At 43.0% G+C, this 15338-nt stretch overlaps 1 protein-coding gene across 10 annotated transcripts in view; it reads right to left on the bottom strand.

Moving 5' to 3' along the window:
• Positions 1 to 15338, bottom strand: part of LOC118366572 (high affinity cGMP-specific 3',5'-cyclic phosphodiesterase 9A-like) — a 66702-nt gene that overhangs the window by 48227 nt on the left and 3137 nt on the right. For all 10 annotated transcript variants that reach the window (XR_008089617.1, XM_052492836.1, XM_052492838.1 and 7 more), the window contains one exon: positions 1403 to 1516. Coding sequence is in view for 3 of the 10 variants with exons in the window: in XM_052492836.1 (XP_052348796.1) it covers positions 1403 to 1516 (114 nt within the window). In the remaining 7 variants the exon portion in view is untranslated. The remainder of the gene's footprint in view (positions 1 to 1402; positions 1517 to 15338) is intronic.

The raw sequence follows: 15338 nt of genomic DNA, 5'->3' as shown, positions 1-15338 counted from the left end.
TTGTTCTGCAGTTATCGGAGGTCGCGGATAAACTATGTGATTCTATGTTTAACGGAGATATTCTGTGTATAAAGTGATGCGGGAGGGCAAAAAAAAAAAGCATACAATGACGCACTTCGCTGTTCTATAAGTCAGGCGTTAGATCAAGTGCGTTTTCAAGTGCAACGTTAAAGGGCAATTCCGCCACTTTAAAATCTCATAATTGTTATCTCCAGAACGAAACCAGTGTCTACATATGTGAAAACAGTGTGTTTCTATAACATGAGGTTATAAAGATAAGGTCCTAGAAAATGCTTCTCTGTGACATCACAGGGTAGGATTAAAAAGAAGAAAAAAAAACCTGGTGATTTTCCAAACGTACAGTTATGAATATAACTATTGTTCTCTGAAGAAGGGAACGAGGTATAGCATACTATGGGGAGTCAACGACCAATCACATTCACCTGAAGAAACAAATCACGCCCAATTAGCCAATGGATGCCGAGCCCACCCTCGGAAGCCTTGCCTTCCTGGCTATAATACCGTGTCTTGCATTCATTTCCTCAATTCAGTACGGCTCTTCAGGGAGCCCAAACCCCAAAATGTGCTATACCCAGTGGAGATTTTAGTGTGTAAATCTTGGTGGGGCAAACTTTTTTTTTAGATGCATGCCAGCAAAGCCACTACAGAACAAAACACTAAACGATACATGAATTGCACTATAACGGTGACAAACGGTGCCCACACACTGTTAGGGCCTACATAAAGCTGTCCCAACAGCAGAGTCCTGACAGCAGAGTCCCACCAGCAGAGTCCCAGTCCCAACACCTTACCACTACAACAACAGGCTATCAGCTGAGCCTTGTCTGCCAGTGAAAACAGTTAATTCAGCCTCATTTACTACCTTTAAAAAAACATAGCTTATATGGCTGACTTGCTTTAATAAATGTGGTTTATACTGACAATTGAGATGTACAAACTATGGTATAAGGGGACAATAAGCGGATAGCAGGCCATCTGTAATTTTGATTACGACATTAATGAGCGAGCTAGGATGGATGTTGTCAATAATTTGTTCAGCACTTTTGAAATGTGCAGCGACAGAATTCAGAACATGGGCCGTTCTTACAGTGTTCTCCCTATACACCAAGTCAGAACTGTAGGGTAAATACAGGGGGTATATATAAGCAGACAATGAAAGCTCTTACAATATTCAGTGATTAAATTTCACTAAAACAGGCTATAGGCTACATGTGCACCACCAAGTCAGAACAGGGACCAAATTATTAGGGTGGGGCACATGGGCTACTAGCGTCTTACTACACAACATACACTGAGTATTACTTTCTCAGCCACAGTATACATATCTCCCTGTCATATTACATCATTTAAGCAGAAGCATACAAGATGTTTTTGGACTCACCTTGTTGTGCTGTGCTCACTTGAACAGGAAACGTGGTACGGCAGTCCTTCGTGGGCAAATGTTGTCATCAAAGTCTGGCTGGCATTCTCTGTATTTATGGTGCTTTCAAGACAACTGGGAACAAGGAAAAAAACAAGGTTGATTCATGATGACATCAGTGATCTTCAGGTCAGAGCTCTGGAAGAGGCCAGAATTTACGACTTGCAATTCCGAGTTGGAGGACCGATCAAAATGTATTTTCCCAGTCAGAACAATTTTTTCCCGAGGTCCATTTGTCTAGAACTCATGGAAGTCAGATTTCCCAGGTCTGAGTTTACAGTTGTTTTGAGCACTGCAGAAGTTATGCTGGATTGACAGCATTGCCAATGTTGAATGTTTATCCTTTTAAGCTTGGAAAAGAGACCCTCAAACCCAAACTTGGGACCACACACCCACTCCACTGAATAGCAGGCTAGTGATGGCTTTCCAATGCTTGCCACTAATTCCTTCTAAACCACTCATTGTTGAATTTGTGATTTCCAAATTGTCCAATGAGCACCAGTATGTTTATCTACAATTTCTCTTCATTATTTCTCTTCATATGACAAGGATTAAAAAAGCATTTGCCAGTAAATTGTCGACTTGATTCATGATGATGACTGCTAGATTGCTAGCTAAGATTTTGAAAGTATCATGTTGACAGTCCAATCAAAGCTACTGTAGATATAACGTGATTTTACATGATTTTATCTGTGGCCAATGACCTTGAGCCTTCTTGGATGGGCACTTCTAATGTAACTCTATGGCAGCACCCAAGGGGCTTGAATTTTCGAGCTCTACCCTTAGACTTGGCGGTGACGTAGTGTCCCCATGAGTGACAGAACACTGAGCCAATCACAGAGCAACTAGAGAACATTACCCAATCACGGTGCAACTGAAAACATTACCAACCCCTACACTGTGTATTTCCCGCTGGCTTCCCCACCACCACAAAAAGCACTGAGCTAGGCTGAAACACCTGCATTTTGGAGCTGCCTTACTCAATAAAGCAAAAAAGAGAAGTTTGTATGCCGCTTTATTACATTATTTGTAAATTGGTATGTGACACGTATTAATATCAAAATAATATGCTAAAAAGATGGGGCTCAAAACAGGTGGGGCTCTGAATGAAGGGTCGCCACTGGTTATACCTCATTCTCTCCTTCAGGGAACAGTAGTTATATTCAGAACTGTGCGTTCCCTTTCAGTCCTTCACTCTGTAAAACATACTATGGGGGACACACAATCACACCTCAAGCCGACTCAGAGGGCACCAAACTAGGAGGCCCACAGCAGCCCAAGCACACACAGGTTCCACGGGCTCCAAATAGGGGTGACAGACGCCACCTTTTTCACTAATACTTAGCCGAGAAGCCTGAACTGTCAGAGCCTCATAAAGGGAACCAAAACCTACTGCAACTTTGCTATGCGGACTGACACGTTGCCACTGCAGCTGAAGTCCATAGACACCACGGTTCCAAGAACAATACTTACCTTGCGAGCCTGAAATGTCAGAAACCTCAAGTTCAAAACAACAGAACAGCTGTCAGCACACACACGCTGCATATCATCGAACAGAGTCGATGAACCACGGCAGCCCAAGGCTCAAACCATTTATCCGGGTTACGGGTTACTTGTCCTCTTCTGCCAGGGAGCATCCACAATCCAAAGGGAAAGACGCTGCTTAGAAAAGCACCCAGAGCTGGATTAGGGAAACAGACAAAAGCTGGTCACAAACCTAAATATCCTTGGTCCTATCCATGTACTGTAGGTGCGTAAAGCTGAACACAGACCATTCTACCTCCATTGTTCACTGGAAGCGAATGGGGGAAGTGAGACAGGCAACAGATCGAATGCCAGGGACCTGTAAGACACAGCATCAGGACAAGGCATCACCTTGGAGTCGCAAGGTGCAAACTCTAAACTGGAAGGGTGTACTGATAGCGTGTGGAGATCCCTCAACGCGCTTGGCCCGACTACAAGGCCATGAGAAGGGCAGTCTTGTCGCAAAGGACCTTCAGGTCCACAGACTCCAATGGTTCAAACGCAGGCTCAAACAGAGCGTCAAGGACCAAAGCCAGGCTCCAGGTTCCAGGTCCCAGGTCCCAGGTCCGTGCCATAGGCTTAGACACTGGTCTGAGCCAACGCACGCCTTTCAGTAACTACACCACCAGAGGATGAGACCCCTGGGTAGAGCCGTCAATCCCTACATAACACGCCGAGTTGGCTGACATATGAATGTGGAAAAAGAAAGGCCCTGCTCAAACAGCTGTTGCTAGAACATCAAAATGTCCACCAAAGAGCTCTGAAAAGGACCCTCAAAACGCACACCACTTGTATACAACCTTCTCGTCACGCCACGACTCTATAGTCTTAAATCACGTTCAAAGGTAAACCCTTAGCTGTCAAATTCAAACCTTTCAACCCCACAGATCCCATATCTGCAGTCGTGGCTGCCAAACTCCCCTGCGCCTGAGACAATAGATCCCAATGACACAGAACCCTCCAAGGGTCCCTGTCCAGCAGGTGGATGATCTATGGGAACCAAGGTTGTGTGGGTCAACGGGGAGCCACCAGAATCAACAACAGACCCTCCTGATGAACCCTCTCCATGGTGGCATGAATCAGGTACACAGAAGGAAATGCATAGAGCAGGATCCGAGGCCACTGACAGGCCAAAGCATCCGTTCCTAACAGAGTGCCCCATAACCCTCATTGAGAAGAACAGATGACAATGCTCGTTTTCTCAAGATGCATAAGAATCTACATCGGCCCTGCCGAACCAGTCCCATATCTGGGCAACCACAGAGGGGTGCAGTGTCTACTCTATAGCGATAGAACCCGCCCCCCCCCCCTCCCCAGAAAGTATATCTGCACCCAAGTTGAGAGATCCGGGAAGATTCGCTGGGGCTGCTCCATACAAGCAGGTAACGGGCCAGGTTTAGCTGAGAGAGAAACCGTGTTCCTCAGTGCTAGCAAAATAGTCCGTAGCTCTCGGTGATTGATATGCTACACCCTTTACACTGTTGACCAAATCCCTCCTTCCGAGAAGCCCTTACACAGAGCTACCCATCCCAGTAAGGATGCGTTACGGGTCCCTCCAACGCACTTAGGCATAACGGGGATACCTTGAGCAACACATAGCAGTCGCATCTGTTTCAGCACTGGGTATCAACAGAAGTCCCAGAGGCACCACATCTATCATAGAGGCCATCAGACCCAATAACCGCAGGTACAAGCAAAAAGGCACAGAGTTCTCCAGCTGAACCGGTGCCAGAGAGACAGAGCCACAATACGACCCTCCTCCGTTGGGACATAAATGCATGATGCAGAAACGAGTTCAGAACAAGACCCAGAAACTGAATGTGCCGAGCCGGAGTCAAACAACTTCTCTTGTGATTCACTATGAACCCCAGAGACTGAATATGGGAAGCCAGCGTGGCAGTGTGGAGCTCCACCTGTTCCCCTCAACTCTGCTATCACTCTCCGCACCGATGCCAAAGCCACTTCCACCACCATAGAAAAGGTGCCGTTGATAGGGAGAGCCCCGAAAGGCAGGACTAGAAACGTATAGGCTACACCCTCAAAATAAAACCTCAGAAACTTTCTGTGGGGAGTATGCATCCTTCAGATCTATGAAGTGAACACGTCAATGGGACTCACTGACTGCAATAGCTGGTGAAGTTTTAGGTGCTTGTTTAAAACACGTAAGTCCAGGATGGGATGCAACGTTCCATCACTCTTGGGAACTAAGAAGTACCGGGTAAATCAACCGCTCTGTACTTCTGACACAGGGACCATCTGAATTGCCTGAGTTTGAAGGAGAGAGGAAAACACTTCTCTCAAGACAGGCACTAGGACCTCAGGGACAATTGACGTGACCATGGCGCCACGAAAAGGAGGAGAATGCACAGCGAACTGCAGACCGTGCCCCTCATCATCGTCCTCACCACTCATGGTAAAACTGCTCATGCCCGCAACTGGACGGAGCACACTGCCAGTCATCCTACATGACTTCCTGACGGGGCAGAGCGCCACCCTGAGGACTGGGAGAATTAGTTATTTTTTGTCATGCTCGTTTTCATATCCACCACTCTTGACAACTGTGTGTCTGAATGTGAGGAAGGAACTATGTTCATTATGTTCACAGCTGGACGATACCGCACTCTCGATACCCCTGAACACAGAGGAACCTTGGGTAGAAACAATGTGCTTTCGTGGTAGGGCCGTTCTGATCCAAGGCCCTCACAGGGTTCGGGGACTTCAGCAACCAATAGGCCGGCATCCCGGAGTTGCCTCTTCACTGATGAAATTGAGACTGGTGTTTTGCGGGTACTATTTAATGAAGCTGCCAGATGAGGACTTGTGAGGCGTCTGTTTCTCAAACTAGACACTCTAATGTACTTGTCCTCTTGCTCAGTTGTGCACCGGGGCCTCCCACTCCTCTTTCTATTCTGGTTAGAGCCTGTTTGCGCTGTTCTGTGAAGGGACTAGTACACAGCGTTGTACGAGATCATCAGTTTCTTGGCAATTTCTCGCATGGAATAGCCTTCATTTCTCAGAACAAGGTAGACTGACGAGTTTCAGAAGAAAGTGATTTGTTTCTGGACAGTTTGAGTCTGTAATCAAACCCACAAATGCTGATGCTCCAGATACTCAACTAGACTAAAGAAGGCCAGTTTTATTGCTTCTTTAATCAGAACAACAGTTTTCAGCTGTGCTAACATAATCACAAAATGGTTGTCTAATGATCAATTAGCCTTTTAAAATGATAAACTTGGATTAGCTAACACAACATGCCATTGGAGCACAGGAGTGATGGTTGCTGATAATGGGCCTCTGTACGCCTATATAGATATTCCATAAAAAAATCAGCCGTTTCCAGCTACAATAGTAATTTCAAATCAAATCCAATTGTATTAGTCACATGCGCTGAATACAATAGGTATTGTAGACCTTACAGTGAAATGTTTACTTAAGAGATAAATGTAACAAGTAATTAAAGAGCAGCAGTGAAATAACAATAGTGAGACTATATACAGGGGGGTACCGGTACAGAGTCAATGTACGGGGACACCGGTTATTTGAGGTAGTATGTAAATGAAAAAAATGTAAAAATGTATATGTAAAAATTGCTTTTCTTTCAAAAACAAGGACATTTCTAAGTGAGCCCAGACGTTTGAACAGTAGTGTATGTAGACATCGGTATTGAGCTGGAGATCATGAAAATGAGGTTGAAAAGTGTCGGAGTTGCCCTTCAATAACAATGGTTTTGGTGAACAGCTTTTTCAGTTTTAAAGATGCTCCTATGAAGGTTCTAACGATGAATTTAGCCTTCAGATGCTTTTGGAAAACCAGGCTCAGGACAACAAGTGGAAGTGGGAGAGAGAGATGGAGAGATGTGGAGAAGAAAGAGGGAGAAATGAGCGGGAGATATGAGAGACAGAGAGCACTCCAGAAACCTGCAGACTGCCACAGATGTGGGAAACAGTAATGTGTTTAGTTTAGGCCCATGTAAGCAGAACGTCACTTCTGTTCACAAACAGAGAATCCACCATGAAATACACTGAACAAAAATATAAAACGTAGCATTGTAAAGTGATGGTCGAATCTGTCATGAGCTGAAAAAAAAAAATCCTCTAAATTTTCCATATGCACAAAAAGCTTATTTCTCTCAAATATTGTGCACGAATTTGATTACTTCCCTGTTAGTGCGCATTTCTCCTCTACCAAGATAATCCATCCACCTGGAAGGTGTGGCACATAAAGAAGTTGATTAAACAGCATGATCATTGTACTGGTGCACCTCGTGCTGGGGATAAAAGGCCACTCTAAAATGTGAAGTTGTCAGACAACACTATACCACAGATGTCTCAAGTTTTGAGAGAGCATGCAATTGTCATGCTGACTGCAGGAATGTCCACCAGAGCTGTTGCCAAAGAATTGAATGTTAATTTCTCTACCATAAGCCGCCTCCAACATCTTTTTAAACGTTTGGCAGTACGTTGAAACAGCCTCACAACCGCAGACCACGTGTAACCGCGCCAACCCAGGACATCCACATCTGGCTTCTTCACCTGCGGGATTGCCTGACATCAACCAGTCGGACAGCTGATGAAACTGAGGACTAACTCATTCTGATTGGCTCCCCAGTGGGTGGGCCTATATCCTCCCAGGCCCACCCATGCCTGCGCCCCTGCACAGTCATGTGAAATCCGTAGATTAGGGTCTAATAAATGTATTTCGATTGACGTATTTCCTTATATGAACTAAGTAAAATCATAGAAATGATTGCATGTCGCGTTCACATTTTTATTTAAGTATACAAAAAAACTGCAGGATTGTATATTCGCAAATCATTAATATTAACTTTGTTATTGTTAATTAATTTCCCATATATCGTTAATTCATTTCCCATATATCGTTAATTCATTTCCCATATATCGTTAATTCATTTCCCATATCCATTTCCAGAAAAATGCTTGAAGGCACTAACCAGGTTTCCATCCAACCATTTCATACAGCTGAGTTACGACTGATGGAAACAGGATATACAGATAAAACTTGGACATGGTGGGATCTTTTTGAGTCTGTAAAATGTATTATGCGTGAAATTGCATCATATTGAAGTAAACTTGGAGTCAAGTGATGACATGTAGTGTGGTCCTCCCACTACGACTCGGGAAACCATGCAGTTTATTAGGCTACAGATGAAATAAGTTACAGGGTAGTTAGTGAAAGTGCACGTTGCTCCTTTCCTATAAATATCGATGGTCTTTTTCTGGTGACATGATGATTGATGCTTGGCTGCCGTTTGACAAATAAAACAATATGGCTCTTATCCATAATAATCTCATCATGTAGGTTGCCTAGCTGCACTGTATCTGCCAGCTGTTGGCTAGAGCACACGTGCCAAGACCAGAGTTGCAGTTGCTATATAACACAACCGTTTTTGTGACAACGCCCATTTAACTTGCATTTTTCCATTCGGGTCCATGAGAATTTAACCTCAAACTTTATTTTTTTTTATCAGCACAACATCATCCCACACAGACTTTTATCCACAATAAATCCGTTTGATATGGAAACATCTCTGGTGGGGAAATGTTTATATTATTTTATTCAGATTTTTTAACATTTTCACTGGTGTGAAATTTTTATTCAATTTCACTCTATTTCAATTAAACAAAGAGAAAAATTATAATCCGGGTCCTCCCAGAGACACTGGCGGATTTACCATCAGGCAGAAGAGGAAAATACCTCAGGCCTCACATCATCACGGGGCCTCATGAGCTGAGCATCATATTCTTTTTATGATCCGCTTTGAGGCATAATAAATCCAATTTAAAAAAAAATCCTCATCAAAGTTTATCTGTTTAAACTGAAGATATTTTTTTGTCACATGGGTTCTGTCTCAATCCACCTTGTCAGTCTTCCGCATCTGTGGTGGAAGGTGACAAAGCTACAGTGGTGTTTGTCAGACCAGCAGACATCCTGAAAATTGGTATTCTCACGAAAAAGTCTGTAGCATCCGAACGGTTTGGGCTACACACTAATATGACCCCTCTATGGGAAGATGAGATTTTCACCAACACTATGGTGTTCTCCGTTTGGTCCGGCATTTCCACATGTAAAGGTATATGGGTAATTCCACTGTAATAAAAAAAATATTCTGAGCTTTCTTATATCTCTCAGATACAGGACAAACACTTCAAATCATACTTTTGATTGCATTTTTGAATGTCTGTTTTTTCATATATGAATCGGTTATTCAATGCGTTTATATGGGCTAATAGATGTCGGGTCAAATTCAATGTTTCATCAAATATATATATTTTTATATCTACTGGGATCCTACAATTCCAAGTCAAATAGCTAAATGATCCTTGGTATGTCCATCTTTTAAAAAATCCATATATTAGCTTAGTAGAAACCCAGCTCGGACCCTTAGACTTTAAGGGTAATCAAGTCTTACCTTACTAGGTCCGGAGACCGCCGTTTTTCTGTTCTACCTGATGATTAATTGCCCAACCTGGTGTCCCAGGTCTAAGTCAGTCCGTGATTAGAGGGGAACAATGGAGAAAAAAATGCAGTTGAACTGGCTTCGGGGCCCAGAGTTGAGTTTGAGGGCTCTAAGGTGATACAATACACATAAATATATTTTTGACCTTTTTTGTCCCCAATTTCATGGTGTCCAATTGGTAGTTACAGTCTTGTCCCATCACTGCAACTGCCGTACGTGCATCTTCCGAAACACGACCCAGCCAAGCCGCACTGCTTCTTGACAGAATGCCCGCTTCTTAACCTGGAAGCCAGCCGCACCAATGTGTCGGTGGAAACACCGTACACCTGGCGACCGTGTCAGAGTGCATTTCTTTTCTCTATGATGGATGGCATTAGCCTGACAGGCTAAAGAGCTGATAGAGCAGAATGTGGTATGGTAAGCATGGGAGCTCTGTGTTGTATGAGGAAGCAGATCTGTGGATAGTGCTGACAAACCTAGACGTTTATGGACCCTCCATGTCATCCAATAATAACCAGTTCCTCTATCATACCTCAACTCTGTTCTTGTTGAGCTTCTACAGTTGAAGTCGAAAGTATACCTTAGCCAAATACATTTCAAATCAGCTTTTCACAATTTGCGTTTGGAAATTACTTCCAAGGATGAACCAGACTTGTGAAAGTCTACATTTATTTTCTGAGGTCTTGGCTGATTTCTTTTGATTTTCCCATGATGTCAAGCAAAGAGGCACAGAGTTTGAAGTTAGGCCTTGAAATACATCCACAGGTACACCTCCAATTGACTCAAATTATGTCAATTAGCCTATCAGAAACTTCTAAAGCCATGACATCCTTTTCTGGAATTTTCCAAGCTGTTCAAAAGGCACAGTCAACTAGGGTAGCCTAGTGGTTAGAGCATTGGACTAGTAACCGAAAGGTTGCAAGTTCAAATCCCCGAGCTGACAAGGTACAAAATCTGTCGTTCTGCCCCTGAACAGGCAATTAACCCACTGTTCCTAGGCCCTCATTGAAAATAAGAATTTGTTCTTAACTGACTTGCCTGGTAAAATAAAGGTTAAAAAAGTGTATATGTAAACTTCTGACAAACTAGAATTGTGATACAGTGAATTATAAGTGAAGTGAAATAGTCTGTCTGTAAACAATTGTTGGAAAAATGACTTGTGTCGTTGCACAAAGTAGATGTACTTCATGACGTGTAGCCTAACTGTCGCACCCTAATCTTTAACCTGTCGTGTGATTGTCTCCACCCCCTCCAGGTGTCGCTTATTATCTCTGGTGTATATATACCTGTGTTTCCTGTCCCTCTGAGCCAGTTTGTCTTGTATGTTTTTCAAGTCAACCAGCAGATTTCCCGTACTCCTGCTTCTTATTCTCTTTTGCCAGTCCTCCCGGTTTTTGACCCTTGCCAGTTTTTTGGACTCCATACCCGTCTGCCTGACCATTCTGCCTGCCCTGACCTCGAGCCTGCCTGCCACTCTGTACCTCCTCAACTCTGAACTGGTATTGACCTTTTGCCTGTCAATGACCATTCTCTTGCATACCCCTTTTGGATTGTTTAATATGTCTGCAAATCCCGTTAACGGGATGATATGACAACAGCCAGTGAAAGTGCAGGGCGCCAAATTCAAAACATAAATCTCATAATTAAAATTCCTTAAACATACATGTATCTTATACAGTTTTAAAGGTAATCTTGTTGTTAATCCCACCACAGTGTCCGATTTCAAAAATGTTTTACAGCAAAAGCACCACAATCGATTATGTTAGTCACCACCAAGCCACAGAATAAACACAGACATTTTTCCAGCCATAGATAGGAGTCACAAAAAGCACAAATAGAGATAAAATGAATCACTAACCTTTGATGATCTTCATCAGATGACACTCATCGGACTTCATGTCACACAATACATGTATGTTTTGTTTGATAAAGTTCATATTTATATAAAAAAAATCAGAGTTTACATTGGCGCGTTACGTTCACGAGTTCCAAAAACATCCAGTGATTTTGCATAGCCACATCGATTCAAAGGAAATAAATGTAGATGATAATACACATGGAATTATAGATATACCTCTCCTTAATGCAACCGCTGTGTCAGATTTCAAAAAAACTTTATGGAAAATGTAAAGCATGCAACAATCTGAGACGGCGCTCAGAAAAATAATCAAATTAGCCTCCATGTTGGAGTCAACAGAAACCAGAAATTACATGATAAATATTCCCTTACCTTTGATGATCTTCATCAGAATGCACTCCCAGGAATCACAGTTCCACAATAAATGCTTGATTTGTTCGATAATGTCTGTTATTTATGTCCAAGTAGCTAGTTTTGTTAGCACGTTTGGTATACATATCCAAACTCTCGTGCATTACTTCGGACAAAAACTTCAAAAAGTTATATTACAGGTCGAAGAAACATTTCAAACTAAGTACAGAATCAATCATTAGGATGTTTTTATCATAAATCTTCAATAAAGTTTCAACCGGAGAATTCCTTTGTGTCTAAAGGAGCAACGGAACGCAAGTCGATATCATGTGGAATGCACATGACCAGGAAATGGCTCTCTGCCAGTAAACTGACTCATTCAGCTCTTATTCAGTCCCACAACACAGTGGAAGCCTCATTCAAGTTTCTAAAGACTGTTGACATCTTGTGGAAGCCCTAGGAAGTGCAACTTCATTCATATCCCAATGTGAATTCAATAGGGCCTGGGTTGAAAATATACCAACCTCAGATTTCTCACTTCCTGTTTGGATTTCTCCTCAGGTTTTTGCCTGCCATATGAGTTCTGTTTTACTCACAGACATCATTCAAACGGTTTTAGAAACTTCAGAGTGTTTTCTACCCAATACTAATAATACTATGCATATATTAGCAACAGAGACTGAGGAGCAGGCCGTTTACTCTGGGCGCCTTTCATCCAAGCTACTCAATACTGCCCCTGCAACCATAAGAAGTTACTAAATATCAAGACTCAAACCATCTGCCTCCCGTATCTCCATCTGGGTCTCGCCTTGTGCCCTTATACTAACGGAATCAAGGATGTGCCAAATCTTGAGTTAGTGCATTGTTATAGGGTGAGCATTAGAATAAGCCGGCTCAATATTTGCAGCCATAAGTGATATCTTTCCAGGAGCTGATCCGTCGTCAGTATTGTGAAATAATTCCATCTTCGTTGTAGGAAAGATGCATTGTTAAAACACTTGCAAGCCTAAATTCCATCGCCATGGGAAACCTGGCCTAGGAAAGACTCCTATGACCTAGTCATAAAATGCAAACTGAATGGGAAGAGAAACAAGGAAGAGAATTGAAAAAAGCCAGACAGTAAGAAGCTGGTGGATGGACTAGTGAGGAGGCTGACTACCGCTGGTGGCTTGACGAGAGAGCGAGAGAGAGAGAGAGATTTTATTTAACCAGGTAGGCCAGTTGAGAACAAGTTCTCATTTACAACTGCGACCTGCCCAAGATAAATCAAAGCAGTGAGACAAAAACAACACAGAGTTACACATGGGATAAACAAACGTACAGTCAATAACACACTAGAAAAAAATATTATAATGAATAAATAGACAAATCCATGTACAGTGTATGCAAATGTATTAGAGTATGGAGGTAGGCAATAAATGGGCCATAGAGGCAAAATAATTACAATTTAGCAGATTAACACTGGAGTGATAGATGTGCAGATGATGATGTGCAAATAGAGATACTGTGGTGCAAAAGAGTAAGAGGGTTGATGAGGTAGTTGGGTGTGCTATTTACAGATTGGCTGTGTACAGGTACAGTGATCAGTTACCCGCTCTGACAGCTGATGCTTAAAGCTAGAGGGAGATAAGACTCCAGCTTCAGAGATTTTTGCAATTCGTTCCAGTCATTATCAGCAGAAAACTGTAAGGAAAGGCGGCCAAATTAAGTGTTGACTTTGGGGATGACCAGTGAGATATACCTGCTGGAGCGTGTGCTACGGGTGGGTGTTGTTATCGTGACCAGTGAGCTGACATAAGGCGGGACTTTATCTACCAAAGACTTATAGATGACCTGGAACCAGTGGGTTTGGCGACGAATATGTAGTGAGGGCCAGCCAACAAGAGCATACAGGACATAGTGGTGGATAGTATATAGGGCTTTGGTGACAAAACGGATCGCACTGTGATAGACTACATCCAGTTTGCCGAGTAGAGTGTTGGGGGCTATTTTGTAAATGACATCGCCGAAGTCAAGGAGTGGTAGGATAGTCAGTTTCATGAGGGTATGTTTGGCAGCATGAGTGAAGGATGCTTTGTTGCGAAGTAGGAAGCCGATTCTAGATTTAATTTTGGATTGGAGATGCTTAATGTGAGTCTGGAAGGAGAGTTTACAGTCTAATCAGACACCTAGGTATTTGTAGTTGTCCACATATTCTAGGTCAGAACTTTCCAGAGTAATGATGCTAGGCGGGCGGGAGGCAATCGGTTGAAGAGCATGCATTTAGTTTTACTAGTATTTAAAAGCAGTTGGGAGGAGTGTTGTATGGCGTTGAAGCTTGTTTGGAGATTTGTTAGCACAGTGTCCAAAGAAGGGCCAGATGTATACAGAATGGTGTTGTCTGCGTAGAGGTGGATCAGAGAATCACCAGCAGCAAGAGCGACATCATTGATGTACACAGAGAAAAGAGTCGGCCCGAGAATTGAACCCTGTGGCACCACCATATAGACTGCCAGAGGTCCGGAGAACAGGCCCTCCGATTTGACACACTGAACCCTATCTGAGAAGTAGTTGGTGAACCAGGCAAGGCAGTCATTTGAGAAACCAAGGCTGTTGAGTCTTCCGAGTAAAAAGCATTGGCCAGGTCGATGAAGACGGCTGCACAGTACTGTCTTTTATCGATGGCGGTTGTGATATAATTTAGGACCTTGGAGTGTGGCTGAGGTGACGGACTCGAAAACCAGATTGCATAGTGGAGAAGGTACGGTGCTGCAGCTATTTCAGAACATCTGCTGCCTGGATTAGGGGGGCGGGGGGCAAGCTGCTGCAGGTGGGGCTGAGATGTTGGCCGGGCTAGTGGAAAACATGGCCAGCCGTGGAAAAATGCTTATTGATATTATCAATTATCATAGATTTATTGGTGGAGACAGTGTTTCCTATCCTCAGTGCAGTGGGCAGCTGGGAAGAGGTAATCTTATTCTCCATGGACTTCACAGTATCCCAAAACTTTTTGGAATTAGTGCTACAGGAAGCAATTTCTGTTTGAAAAAGCTAGCCTTAGGAAAGGACAGAGAAACAAAGGAGAGAGAGAGAAACAAAGGAGAGAGAGAGAGAGAGAAAGTTGCAGTACATTTCCAGAACTGTCCCAGATCTATTCCAGAACTGTTCCAGATCTATTCCAGAACTGTTCCAGATCTATTCCAGAACTGTTCCAGATCTATTCCAGAACTGTCCCAGATCTATTCCAGAACTTTTCTAGAACTATACAACGGTCCAGCAAAGTAGACCCAGTAAAAAGCTGGTCCTCTCATGTTAATCCTCAACAGAGTTATTCTTCAACCTGTACTCCCTCCCTCTAAGCAAACGCAAAAACTATTAGCTCTAAGACTGTTATTTTTACCCACTTAAATGATCATGCTGTCACCAAAATGTTACTCTACATCTACAAAGTAGACCCGTAAAAAGCTGGTTTTGCAGATTCCACTGTACTCCTCCCTCTAAGCAAACGCAAAAACTATTAGCTCTAAGACTGTTATTTTTACCCACTTAAATGATCATGCTGTCACCAAAATGTTACTCTACATCTACACGTATTTTGCAGATTCCACGCAGGTTCATAAACATAGTGCAATGTTTCAAAACGTGATTTGCTGAAGAAGCAACTGTTACGGTTTTGTTCTGTCGAAAGAGAGGAGGACCAAAATGCA

The sequence above is a fragment of the Oncorhynchus keta genome, chromosome 34, assembly GCF_023373465.1.
Source record: "Oncorhynchus keta strain PuntledgeMale-10-30-2019 chromosome 34, Oket_V2, whole genome shotgun sequence".
NCBI classification, from domain to species: domain Eukaryota; kingdom Metazoa; phylum Chordata; class Actinopteri; order Salmoniformes; family Salmonidae; genus Oncorhynchus; species Oncorhynchus keta.
This window is presented reverse-complemented; position numbering and strand designations above follow the sequence as displayed.